At 37.9% G+C, this 14,823-nt stretch overlaps 1 protein-coding gene across 9 annotated transcripts in view; it reads right to left on the reverse strand.

The window, feature by feature from the left end:
- Window positions 1-14,823, reverse strand: part of PTPRM (protein tyrosine phosphatase receptor type M) — an 857,076-nt gene that overhangs the window by 621,940 nt on the left and 220,313 nt on the right. For all 9 annotated transcript variants that reach the window (XM_037008365.2, XM_073212814.1, XM_073212816.1 and 6 more), the window contains one exon: window positions 4,046-4,168. In XM_037008365.2, the coding sequence (XP_036864260.2) occupies window positions 4,046-4,168 (123 nt within the window). The remainder of the gene's footprint in view (window positions 1-4,045; window positions 4,169-14,823) is intronic.

The following is a 14,823-nucleotide window of genomic DNA, read 5'->3' on the forward strand; positions in this document are numbered from 1 at the left end:
AAAGTACCCCATTGGTAATGGAGATTAATTGATATGAAATGAACCATGTATTTACCAATAAAGGAGAAACCATGTGTGGCCTAGTTTTACCATCAGGAAAACTGTATGGCTAGAGCTAGCTGCAAAATATAATCTACTGTAACATAAATATCAACTTCAAATACAAAAACTTAAATGACATTTAGTGTTTATTTGCCCTAAATGTGTTATTTTCAGAGTCAACATTACAGCCTCAGAGAAGTTTTCAAGTCAGCTTGTATAAAGCTCCAGACTGTATTTAAATTTTTTTAATTGGTTAAAAATAACCTCACACTTGAAGATACACAGAAACAAACCCTACCCACTGGAGCATTAATTTCAAAGACATAGAAAAAGTAAAATTTTTATTTAATTTATAAATTAGAGTGAAAATCTCAGTCTTTCATTGTTGTTAATTTTTTAATTCTCTTTTATTTGTTTGTTAGATTCATGATAGTACCACAAGGATTTGGGTATTAAACAATAAAGAAAATCACAATGCTTTTCATCACAGAGCAAATTTATATGAAAGATAGAGAAAATCCCTAATCACAGTGTTTTTCTCTTCCTGATTTTAATGGCCCAATGTTGGGAAAACATATAATGTGAAAGAAAATGTGAAATAATGTTTGTATACTAATAATTACAATATGAATACAAAAAACAATAATGACATAAACTAAGAGCCCAAAGCAACAGTTATATGTTGGTGCCAAAATGGTCTGTGACAGGGGTCAGCAAAATTCTTCTATGAAGGGCCAGACAGTAAATATCTAGGCTTTGCGGTCCATGCACAATGTCTGCCACACTATTCAGCTCTGCCATTGATTATAGCTTGAAACCAGCCACAGACAGCACTTAACAAATAGACATGGCTGTGTGCCCATAAAACTTCATTTATAAACACTGAATTTTGAATTTCACATATCACAAAATATTATTACGTATATTTTTTTCAACCATTTAAAACTGTAAAAAGCATTCTTAGCTTGCAAGCCATAAAAAAACTGGCAGCAGGCTGGAGCTGACCTAAAGGACATCATTTGCCAAGCCTCAGTCTAAGGTATCACAGAACCAGTGTATACAGGCAAGACCAAAACCAAACAGACATTCAAGAACAAATCCAGTGATATTTTAAATAAGATTTTTTCTTTAAATTTAAACTTTAACAAAAAGCTACAGTTGTATCTGATTTTGCTACCCATTTACCCTGAAAAATTCACATAACTAGTTTCTGTATTAGTGTAAGAGGACCAACATTGGCATTTGTTTTCAAAAGGAGTAAAGTCATGTTATACTTGCAAATGGAAAAGGAGGAAGAAGAGGAAAGAAAGAAGAAAGAAGAGAAAACCCTTGAAACTAAACAGTATTTAAAACCCATAGCTGTATATACCTATAACATCCATGCCTTAGATACTATACGCAAGATTATAAGTGATATTTCCTTACTTCTAACAATGATAGTTCATTGAAAATTTAACTTCTTGCTTTAGGTGGATAGGTCATATGGGCACAAGACCATATCCTTTATTATATCTTGAGCTTACAGTAAGAAAGCCACTCTTAAAATACTTCCAGTCTATACCACACTTAATTATATATAGCTTTAGATTTCTTCGCCAAATAGATGAATTCCTAGAGAGAAAGAACCAGCTCTTATAATCCATCTCCGACAGCATCATGATTAGCATACGTGAGGGCTCAAAGAAAATATTTAAGTGACTAAAGTTTGTTCAATGAACAGTGGGGAAAAATACCAGTATTTTCAGTTCAAGATTATAGTAAAACTTTAATTTGATGGAATGATCCGTCTTCTGAAATCCTATCTGGACTCATGCCCAGAGGCACAGAGAGAGAAACTAGACCGCAGTCTTCCCCCAACTCCCTCCAGACCTGCTGACACCCAAACCACCCACCTGTCCCAACACAGACCTGCACCTTGTTTTGGGGGAGGTGGGAGGAGGCAGTTGGGGACAAAATTTTATAACTATCAGAAATCAGATGGAACTGACAACAGTGTTAGAAGATATAACATTTAGAGGTCTTACGTTACAAAGTCCTAATTTTAATCACAAAGTATTATACCAGGCAACAGAAGTAGAATAAATTCAAACAGAACATATAAATGCCCCACTTCATTCTTCCAAAGGCAGAAGAGCCAGCCTTCCAAGCCCAGATACTTGCAAAGTTGCTTCCCCTTTGCTCCTTTCGTTACTCAACTGACTGTTGCAGGACACAATTGGTGTTCGATCTTTATTACCATTTTTGCAATGGCCTCTGCTAAGAATCCATCCTTTCTATCTTTAAAACTTGGATAACTTGGTCTGAAACAATGTTATTGGAAATCAGAAAGAAGAAAAGGACAAGACAATGACAAGAAGTGATTCCTCCCCTTCCTGTACAGAGGAAGGTGGGTCATCCTGTGACATAAATAGAACCAGTGGAGGTTGAAGAAGATAATGTAGCACTGGGGCTTCTTTGTAAAAGTCCATTTTTCCAAGTCAGGCTTCACACAGGGGACCACAAAAATAATATCTACTACCTAATGTGAAGAATAACATAATTTTCACCACAAAAGAAGAAAATAATGTGTGAGTACATATTTGTGGAGAGATCTCCCAAACTCAATCCGAGTGCCCTCTCACTACTGTGGCCTCAGCCATCCCTGGCCTCTCTGGACACAGATTGAATCCTCAGGAGAGGACAGCAATGGCCACAGGCTTCAGGCTGAGAAGCCCTTTTGAGAAAGGGCAGCTGTATGGGAGGCACTCTGCTGCTCTCCCCTCTTTCTTCCCCCAGCACCGCCAAGAATGACAGCAGAAACTGCAGTTTTGGAAACGTAACTAAAAAGTAGCACCAATTCAAACACAAGTAATACTCAAGAGCACATGCACGTACAAGAGAAAAAGAGAGACAGGAAAGGAGAATGTGAGCTGGAGGGAAATAACCAAGGGCTAGAAAGGTATTGAAGTCCTATAAAGTCATAGTGCTAAGGAGCGTGATGTTCCCTTCTTTGAAGTTATAAGAGGTTAAAAATGGGAAGGAGAAGGCAAAACGTGGTGGGCATCATAACTGTTAAAGCTTAGGTAACAGCAACTTTAAACTCTGCTTCATGGTTAAAAGCTACCTGTACAAGATTAATTATGAAATGTAATTGTTGCTACATTTAGACGCATTAATGAAGAACTTTACAGTCACTAAAAAATACAAAAAAATGCATTCTATATGAAATCCAAATCAGAATGTTTTACAGGTTGAATCCTGGGTGGGGTACACTCATTATCACCCTTTATAAAATGAATCTGCAAATCTAAAATTGTAAAGGTATGTCCAATATCACAGCTCAAAAAGGGTGTCCATTAAAATGATCAATCTCCAACGTGATCAGAGTACACTAGTCACCACCTCCCCACTCTTCCTTTCAAATAAGAAGTAGAATTCTTGTTGGTGTTCAGTGAAAAAATGACTTTCACTCACGGGAAATTTGCTAAGCACTTCTATTTAGAGTGGCAAAAGTATCCGCATGTGGGCATCACCATTTTATTTTCAGAATGTTTTCTAGATTATTGGCTTCCTCCCACATTTCCCAGTTGCCAAGTAAGCCCCTGAGGCTGACAAAGTTTAATTAACCTCTCAAGGTCTCTATTTGTGATGAAGACTTTGTTACTTGGATTCCCCCAGCTGGCGTTCCACTGCTAGACACATTTGCCAGAAGAGACATCAATCTATTCCCCAGATCTGCTGCTTGGGAAAGGATCAACTGGGTAATGCCCATTAATCTAGTGCAGGTGTATCCAAAGACAAAGGAAGTAAACTTTGATTCCACTTTAAAGGGAGAGATGCAAAGGTACACTCCCTGTAACCAGTCCTCTTAATTGTACTATCCTCACAGGTAATCGGCCTTTGACTGCCACACTCAAAGACCTACACCCTTGCTCATTCAACCAATACCCAGTCAACCTTTACTGGGATCAAGACTTCTGTGAACCCTTGCTTTTAAAAAGAAACCTTAAAACTAAATTCAAACCTGATGGCATCCATGGGTCAGAAGTTGGTTTGGTCAAGGTGTTCACCTGCTCCCAATTAAAGTCGTCATCTTCAGCTTGACTGTATCCACACATGTTGTATGGCTCATCAAAGAGGCAGCCACCTAAAACATACAAAAATGAAAAGTAATGTCAGTAACAGTCAGACTGCCGTAAGCCAGGATGATTGCAAGTAACTAAACCTACTTGATGCTAAGCTAAATTTGACTTGAGCTTTGTGCCCAGGAACTGTGGATCTTGGTCCTATTGCACCCTTGCTAAGCACTAGCTGAGTACACCTGGGTATTTGCCAGTACTGCTATTTTGTACTGTTTTCCAAAAAGAATTCCACTTTCATACTCCTACTGAAAGTAAGATGTAAGTAAATGTATAATTCATATTTTCCCAGATTTACAGGAATTTGGAATAACTGATCCTGTGTTTAAGAACTTTAATAGATGGGGATAAAATGAAGGTTCCTATGGCCAGGATTCTCACCTGGCCCTGGTTGGCTAGCTCACTGCACACATGTGGGCAATATGTTGTTACTGATTCTATATAAAGAGCTCTGCCCAGTGCTCTGGGTGACACGGTGGCACAGCTGCAAAGCTGCAGGAGCGCAGAGCAGAGGCTGGAGTGGTGGAAGCGCCAAGAACAGGGACTGGGACAGCTGTGCGGGCAGAGAGGCCCAGGGGACGGCTGTGTGGGCAGAGAGGCCCAGAGGCAGAGACTGGCTCCACAACACTGGCACAATGGTAGGGGACAAAGTGCAGCAAAGATTGTGGACATAGCTTGCAAAATACTTCCCTAGGGATTGTTCTAAATCTAACATAGAAATGGGTTTCACTTTATACTTTACACATTTGAGGTCTCAAAATTAAAATAGATTATAAATTTGCTTATAGTCTTCACAATTTTTAAAGGCAAGAATGAATTCAAATCTAAACATGTGTTAAACATTGAGTTAATTTTGGTGATAGAAATTAAGCTTAAAGAATATAAGAAAATGGAGCATACACAAGGCAATTCAGCTGTTTCAGCATCATGGGGCACATTGATGATTTTACATCCTGATACCCCATCCTCTTAAATAACTCCTGTTTCTTCAAAGTATCATAGTAACAAATCTTATAGCTAATGTTTCTCATTGCAAAAATGAGTGATTATACTGAGCATGTAAATTATTATGAAATTGTGCTATCAATTATAGAATGCTATTAATTATATTAATTATAACTACTTGCCAATGATGAAAACCAAGGGTTCTGCTCAAGAAAACAAATAAGAATATTATTACACTATGAGCTGGCAGCAAGAAGATAAGTAAAACAGCAACTTTACAATCCCAGAGGTAAAACACATGTCATATGTCACCTAGTTCAACTTCCATCCAAATGCTTATGTCAATTCAACAACCTTCTAGTCTAGTATACAGCTTCCAAACAGGTGAGGCACTCAGGAAATTTAGAAAAGCATCCCCATCATGTAGACAATTCTCCCTTTAAAAAGGTCCAAACTGTGCTTCTTGAAATGTATGCTCATGTATCTTAGCTCTACACTGCAAAGAAATAGCAAAAACTCTCAAGCTTTTTTACACAAGAAAGTTGATCATTTGAAAAGAGCTGTCATGTTCTAAGTCTTCACTTCTCCAGGCAAAAATGCTTTGCTCCCCATAATTCTTCCCATTAGAAGGTTTTCAGACTTCCACCATCCTGGCAGGATTCTCTGAATACTCTTCTTAGGTTTCTCAGCACTCTGAAAAAAATGACTCCAGTCCTGGAGCCAGAAATCAACTGGCTACTTCCCTTGACCTTGTGCTCTTTCAATGGTCTGGGTAGAGTGTTGGTCCATTTTGAGCTGCTGCAAACCTGGAATCCCATACTTCTTTTTCAGACCACTTTCATTAAGCTGCTTCTCCTCTCATAAAAAGGTAAGTAACTTTCTGAATTCAAACACAGAACTGTACTTTTATCCATACTAAACCTCATTTCATTGTTTTCAATGCATCGGTCCAGCCTGTTGAGAGCTTTTGGAAGCCTGATTTTGTCATTCTGGCATTAGTCATCCTACCTAGACTTGGGTTATTTGCAAATTTGATAAGCATGCTTTTCATGTCTGCCTCCAAATCTCTAATAAAATTATTTTAAGCAGGGCAGAATCAAGGGACCTCAGAGAGTTTTAAAAGGTCTCTTCCAGTTTTTCAGCTTTGTCTTAGTCATTAGCTCTAGGCATGATGGTGAAATTAGTGGCCCTAGACACTGTCTTCTGTTAACACTTTTAACAGAACTGATCAATTAAACATTCCACTGAGAACAGAAACTCATTACAAAGATACAGCATTAACTTGATAGTTCACCTTGACAACAATTGGTAATTCATATTTTTCTCTTACCTTTAACAAGTTTAGTAACAAGGTGGACTTGTTTAAAAGACATAATATGAAAAAATATCCAATTTGGTGCAAGAAATGTCAGAAGACTATGCAAACATTAAGGAGAAATATTTTCCCTTTGTTGCAAACCCTAACTTTTATGTAGAAAATAGCTCCAATACTGTTAAGTCCAAACAGCAGTAGTACTAATAATACTTAAAAAAAAAAAAGAGAGAACCATGAATTTTGATAGAAAAGGGGGCCCAAAAGGGAACATAGGTAGTACTTTCTTTGATCAAAGTCCTGCAGTGCAATCTTAAACAGTGAGAAATAGCTGTATATATCCACAAAAAAGCTCAGAGTTGGTTAAAGATCTGGTTTACAAAAAGACTGTTGGCCCTGAAAATATAACCAAATACAAAGGCAAGAGCATGCATGGCTGACAGCAAACCCCAAAGGCTAATACAGCACTGGAGCAAGGATATAATTTTCCCATTACATAAAGCTGTTTTTATCACTTGAAAGGAAACATAAAAGGTATGATATGGCTCTTTGTGGACCTGCATCTGATTATCAAACCACCGAAAATGGGGCAGACTATGAATTTCCTACTGTCCAAAGATACATGCCCCTGCACAACAATTCTCATATCTCCCACTGGCCTTCATCCAAGAGATTCGAGCCCCTAAAAATGGTAAAGGTGGTTTACTGAGCTACAATGCAATGAGATTAAGGCAAACAATATCAGAATGGAAATGACCAATTAATGAGGATAATTAAATTTTAGGTTTTCCAGGCAGCTTTGCAGAGTAGGGAAGTGAACAGGTTCCAGGGTCAAACATCTGACACATCCCTAGACTTCCACTGCTAGTTTTGTGACTGCAGGCAAATCACTGCAAATCACTGGGCTCTCTGAACCCTGGTTTCTCCATCTACAATATGGAGACAACACATACCTCATGTGGTATTTCTGATGATTCAATCTATCTAGCATATGTAAACTTAGTGTAACAGTGTCAGGCATGTTCAACCAGTATTAGCTATTATTAGTTCTTAAGTCCTTCTACCATATGTACCCCAGACAACAATTATTCTCATGAGTTAATTTCATTGCAAATGGTTGGAATGTTCTAAATTATGGAAATTTAGAAGTAGGCAGTGAGGATTTGTGAGCATTGGTGCAGGCACAGTTCTGGGGGCTCCTCTATGCAGCATGGAGGAACGAAGAGCAGGGGGCTGACTATTTTTCAGGTAAATGCTTTGGGGTCAATGAAGAATGTGATAAGAAAGCAAAGCCCCCCCAAGACATAGTGAAATTCAGCATTTCCAAAAATACATCTCCTTGATTTCCAGAGTAACAGTTTGCCATTGTGTACAGATAATGTTGTCAGCAAGATACTTGTCAAATTCTCTGCATAACTGTCCTAGTGGGATAGCATGTGGCTAGACTATATTATTCCATCAAATCAAAATAAATAATTCCCTTTTGTGTAGAGGCATCAGGACTAAAACAAGAGTCATATATAAGACGGAGGAAGGTTAGGCAAGCCTGTGGGGTGGTGGTCTACACTGTTCATGCTCTGTCACACATACACATACACATGTGTGCCCACATACCTCCATCATGCCTTGAGAGATGCTTTCCCTTAACAAATTTGAATACAACATACAACATGTGCTGACTAAAGAATGACCTATTATGCAAAAGGGAGTCAGTGGATGTCCAATACTCAAAATCAACAACAAAGGATGATTCATGGCCTGTTCTAGGATACGCAGTGCAACGCAATAACAGGAAGATTAAATTAATAAAATTTAAGAACAGTAAAAGTTAAAAAGGAAATTAGAACAAAACACAAAAACAAAAAGAGAATAATACTAAATCAAGAATATGAATAGGACTCCACCATTACCACCAAAGAATAAAAAACATCAATAGGTTCATTTACTGTAACTTTGCCACAAGTTCCACTTTGAGCTTTGGGATGGCCAGGACAAAGTGGAAAACATGATTGATTGAATAATTCACAGTATCTAGAAGATTATAATATTATACTAAAACTAATAATAGGGGCAAACATTTAATGAGGACTTATTTAATCCTCATGTCAACCTTATATGGTAGTTACTATGATCCTCATTTTACAGATACAGAAACTAAGGCACAGAAGTTACGCAGCCTACACAAAGTCTCAAAGCTGGAAGGTAGTGTGGGGCAGAGATTTAGACCCAGGCAGCCTGTCTTGGGAGCCCACATTCTTAATGCTACATGACAGAATTTCCAAGCCAAAAACCCAGAAGAAACATGACTACTTTTAATCTTAAATCCACAGAGAACTATCTTCCCAGAGCTCTGGCAAGAAGCAATCAACATAAGTTAATGAACAGAGTTCTCAATAGCATCCACCAGAACAGAGTAATAGGTTTTAGGGTCTATTCAGTAAAATGTCCATCAAACTTCTATTCAATAAACTTGATTTTGCAGGAGCTCAGTGAATACTAGGATTGAAGCTGTAATATCCCTCAAAATTGTCTTTATGAACATTGTTTCTCTCAATTCTCTCAACAAAGCTTTAGTAGGCCACCATAAGTTTGAGAATTACTTTCCAAATAAAAATTGTGACTAGTCTGTGCTCTCACTGAAGGGAGAGCCATATGCTTTAGAAATCAGATGAAATGGTGTTAAGCCTGATATTTTTCATGAAAATGACAGAGTAGAAAGAACAGCTTACATGAAGGGTAGGAATTCTGCTCAAAATTAATTTCGATTATAATTCTATCTTAGTCATCTTGGTATTCCCTAGAACTGGTATATGGTTGGTATCCAATAACTGCTTTTTAGAAAAATGGTAATGATACTCCAAAATTCTATGGAAAATTTGGTTACAGTAATTTTGCCTAGATATTTTTCAAGGAAACTGGGGGTAAGTTGGGGTTCCTATGGCCAGGATCTTCACTGAACTTAAACCACCTGATGATGAAACTGGCCTGTTGCTAGGCTACCACTTCCACACCTTTAGGCAATAAGATATTATTGCACTATATAGAGAGCTCGGCCCAGTGCTCTGGGCAGAGGCAGAGATGCTAGTGCCTGACCTACCGCCAGGAGAACAAGCTGGGTAATAAACCCTTTCACCCCAAAGAATGTTTTGCTGTCAATTTCTTTGGTCACATTGAATCCATAGCGAACTTGCCCAGGGCTGAAACCCATTGGCAAAACAAAATGTAACCTAATATCAACCAAAAGAATTAAAACAATCTCACTAGAGCCCCACAAAACACCCAACCCTGTCCTAGTATATCCCAAGATGAACCAGCTACAAATCTGACTAATCATGAAGTATGTTTACTTTTTATTATGGTTGAAAACTATAAGCCAGTTAAATGTTAATAAAGTCCCCACAAATTATGGATCTTGCTTTAGAAAAGCTGAACTCTTTTTCTGGCAATAATTAGATAGCAAGGCTAGTTGTCTATAAAGGTCATTCTTGATTTATGAAAATAAAATATGGTCATTTGCATATTGGAGGGAATTTATCTTTCTTACTTCTTTGGAGTATCAGAGAATTTTTCAGTAGATCCAAGAACACTATTACATCATTAAGACAGAATCTATAAATGAGAGGATTGTCTACTTTTTCCCCAAAGAAAACCTTATTAAGATCTTTTACATGACCATTCTACATACTACTGAAGCTTCAGGACTGAAGAGCAGACAAAGGAAAATAAATTGACAAGGATAAGAGCCCACCATTTACAGCAGTATTGGGAAAAAAATTTTGTGACCCACAGTCATGATGCCTTGATCCAGCACATATACACATACATCTTATAAACCAAATTTATCTCTAATGAGATACACTGATATTTTTCATTTTTGTTCTACTCCACTTTGTGAGAGGTTGGTCTAGACAAACTAAATGGACTTTAGGATCCTTCAAAAGTTGTTACTTATAGTCTTTAAGGTTTGGGAATGAGAACCATTCCCCAAGGGGATAAATGTTTATCTTGAACAAGATAAAATGTTTATTTATCCTGAAGTTATTAATCAAAACTACTATGTGAGAGCCCTACTCAGGCAGGCAGAGTGTAACCTGTGACAGATAAAATTCTCTGGTCTTAACAGCTACCATTTTGTGAATATCTGTCATATGCCAGGCAGATTCTGCTTAAGATAATATATAGTCATTATTTCATTTACTCCTCACAACCAGAATAAGAGATTTGTCCTAACATGTCTGATTCAAAGAACTTGTTACATAACAAAAAAAAGACATAAAAATGTTCACCTGTATTATTTAATCTTAGATACCCTAAAAGCAAGCATCAGTACTCTTAATGACAATTAGGAATGTATTTATTACCTCTCAGCTCTAAATTCACTTTTGATTGTTGCCCTGCAAAAATGATGTACCCAGGCCCTCTACATTTCCTGTCCCCATTGGAAAGACATGATGCTCTGACAGGAGAGGATTCTGGTGTGGCAGTGAGAGGGGTGGACTCACAGGGTTCTCTTGGGGCTCCCCAGCACAGGGGGGCTTCTCCAGCACAAGGCCCGCAGTGCAGGAACTCTCCCAGTGCCCACCTTGCCTGGTACATGGAGGCCAGAAGCACCCAGCAGACAGCAGCTTGCCCCTCACCCCTCAGTGGTTTTGTAGCAGAGAAACCCCATAGGGACACTTCCCATGGACAGCTTTTCCTTACCACTACAGAGGGCACATTACCTCCAAGTTCTATCAGTGTGAACCGGCAGAAACTTGCCTGCCATCCAGTGAGCCCTGGATCTCAGCTCTAGAAGGCTCTCTCCTTAGAATCCCATTTCTACTCTGGAGCACTGGCTACTCCTCACTTCTGCTGTTTCTTCCGTCTTAGAGCTCTCTCTACTTCATACCAGCCAATCTCTCGTATTCCTATTCCCTGCTACAATTAATTATTCTTTATACTAACTACCCCCCATTCAAATTATGGAAGGGTTTCTGTCTCCTGATTGGGTCTTGATTGATACATCCTTATTTTTACAAATGGCACTTTGGAGTGGTCAGAATCTGGCCCAAAGTTACAGAATGCAGTGTAGGGCTAGCAGCTCAATCAATGTCTTGAGTTCCAAGTTCATATGCTTCCTACTCTGCACACCTGCACCCTTACTGCACCTCTATAAAGTAAGTGAACAAGTGCAATATTTATACACTGATGGCTATTTAATTGAACTGCAAATAAGCTCCTAAAAGTGTTGTTTTTAAGAAGCTAATGGAGGAAAATCAAATGTTAATTCCATAAACTTATTTATAAGATACATACATGTTTTGAATTGTTCTGCCTTTAGTAGGATAAATTGACTTACATACTCTAACAATCATTATTCTTGTTGCAATTACAGTTCATTTAAAGTTATTTTGTAAAAAGACTGTAATACTCCTTGAGGAGCTTTCCTGAACATTTTTCTCATTTGTTCTAAATACAGAATGACCCCATTTAAGGCAGTCTTTATCAAATGCGAAAGTATTAAATGGGTCTCCATGCTGAAAAGGCAGATCAAAAACTAGGGCTAAAGCAACCCCCAAAGAATTAATGTTCCATTTTCCTAAAATATATGTAATCTCAGGTCCTATCCATGTTTTTCAAATTTAAAATTGCCAGATAAATGGCTACAAATTACACATCTCAAAGGATAAACAGATAGCAAGATGTAATATACATAATTGTTTTAAGAGTTAAAATGACAAACCTACAACAACATAACAAGCCACTGCTTTCTTTTTCTAAATCAATCCCAGTGACATCTACATTTAATTGCCTGTCAAACAATGAAAGTATGTAATGCCTCTTAAACTTTGAGTGCCCCAGTGATGGTTACTGAATCAGACACTAAGCATTATAGAAATGCTCTTCTACATAATTTAATCTAGCAAGCAGTTTTCACACATTGCACATGCATTAAAGTGGCTAATGCTATGCTCTATTGTAAAAAGTGCTATTTGACGATGGACATATTTTACATAATTCAAAGGAAATGAGTTGTCTTGTTCTTGAAGTTTCTATGGCTTATTATACTTACTGCATACTTTATTTCATATCAATTCACTGATTCTTAATTTTTAAAAATCCCTGATTACAGAGGATATGAACAGACAACAATTCTCCAAAGAAGAAATTCAGATGGCCAACAGGCACATGAAAAGATGTTCCACATCACTAATTATCAGGGAAATGCAAATAAAAACCACAATGAGATATCACCTCACACAGGATGGCCAGCATCAAAAAGACTAAGAACAAGAAATGCTGGCGAGGATGTGGAGAAGGGGGAACCCTCCTACACTGCTGGTGGGAATGTAAGCTAATTCAACCATTGTGGAAAGCAGTATGGAGGTTCCTCCAAAAACTAAAAATAGAAATACCATTTGACCCAGGAATTCTACTCCTAGGAATTTACCCAAAGAATATATTTCTCAGATTAAAAAAGACATATGCACCCCTTGTTTATTGCAGCACTATTTACAATACCTAAGATATGGAAGCAACCTAAATGTCCATCAGTAGACAAATGGATAAAGAGGATGTGATACATATACACAATGGACTACTACTCAGCCATAAGAAAGAAACAAATTCTGCAATTTGCAACAACATGGATGGAGCTGGAGGATATTATGCTCAGTGAAATAAGCCAGGCAGAAAAAAAGAAGAAAAAAAAAAAGAAATAAGCCAGACAGAGAAAGTCAAGTACCAAGTGATTTCCCTCATTTGTGGAATATAACAACAAAGGAAAACTGAAGGAACAAAACAGCAACAGACTCACAGACTCCAAGAAGGGACTAGTGGTTACTAAAGGGGAGGGGTGGGGAGGGAGGGAGAAGGGGATTTAGGGGTATTACAATCGGCACACATGGTGTCCAGGGGATCAGGAGGAAGACAGTGTAGCACAGAGAAGGCAAATAGTGACTCTGTGGCATCTTACTATACTGATGGGCAGTGACTGCAATGGGGCATGGAAGGACACAATAACAAGGGTGAATGTAGTTACCACATTGTTTTTCATGTGAAACCTTCATAAGAATGTATATCAATAATACCTTAATAAAATAGATAAAAATAAATAAATAAAATCCCTGATTGTAACAAACAACAATATATTTTTCTAATCGATCTTAAAATCTTTTTTTTTAAATAGGAGATGGTATTATTTGCATCCCCAAATACTGTACAGATGCAGCCAAATCATTAGGGACCTGACTGTCCCAGTTTTCCATATACAAAGAAGTACCTCACAGAGTTGCTGTAGGATTAAATTAAGCTACTTATGCAAATTTTGTGTAAATTCTAATCTACCTAAACATAGCATTGGTATTCTTATTCTCCACACCAATACTGAAAACTATAGTATGAAAAAAAGTTGTCTGCCTCTATCAATCATAGCAACAGGCATCAAAAAGGAAAACAAAATGACATAGTATCTGCCAGAACTGTTCAGGGAAGTTGATTGAACCCATATCCATATTCCTCACCTGACCTCCCAAGTCTTCTATGTCCTTATCCCACACTGGAGCAGTAGTTGCCAAAGTGGGTGCCTAGACCAGCAGTATCACCTGGGAACTTAATTAGAAATGCAAATTTTCAGACCCACCCCCAACCTACTGAGTCAGAAACTCCGCAGTGGAGAGCCCAGCCATCTTTTTCAACAAAGCCAGGCCTCCAGGTGATTCTGATGTATGCTAATGTTTCATCATTGCTGTTCTATCTAGGCAGACCTATTTAGCCAGAATCACCTGGGAGCAGCCCAAAGAATTTGTGCCTTTAAAAAGTTCCCAGAATAATCTAATCATTGACCCAGTTAGAAAAATGCTCTAGATCAGTGATTGCAAACATTTTAAGGTATTTTATCAGTTTTTTACAGAGTCACAACCATCTTACGTTTACTTATTTATGAATTGTAAAATGTAACACTTTATATATATGCAGATTATACACATACACAATTGACCTTTTAAACATGAACTAGAAAATAAATATAGATTGAAGTTAAAATATTTTCTTCCATACATGAACAGACTGTAGCATTATACCCCAAAGAGTGTGAAGAAAGCCTTCTGGAGATCACTGCTCTAAATAACCCTTTGTAGTTGTCTTGCCTGAGGATTTCAGTCCCAGAGAAGTTCACTACGGATTGGTGAGAAGGGGAAATGACAATGGAATGTTCTTGGGATAAGTTTTATACCCAACTTTATTCTCATGGCAGTAGGTCAAGCACTAAAATCATGTCTGTATCCAGCAGTCTGTAGGGCCATAATCCACCTCTGTCTCTGCCTCCACCCAGATAGTGACTCAGTCAATAGTAGCTCATTGCCTAGAGTATGGAAGCAGTAGCCTAGAAGTAGGCCAATTACATATCAAGTAGTTTAGGGTCAGGTG

Source organism: Manis javanica, chromosome 9 (genome assembly GCF_040802235.1).
Source record: "Manis javanica isolate MJ-LG chromosome 9, MJ_LKY, whole genome shotgun sequence".
Classification (NCBI taxonomy): Eukaryota; Metazoa; Chordata; class Mammalia; order Pholidota; family Manidae; genus Manis; species Manis javanica.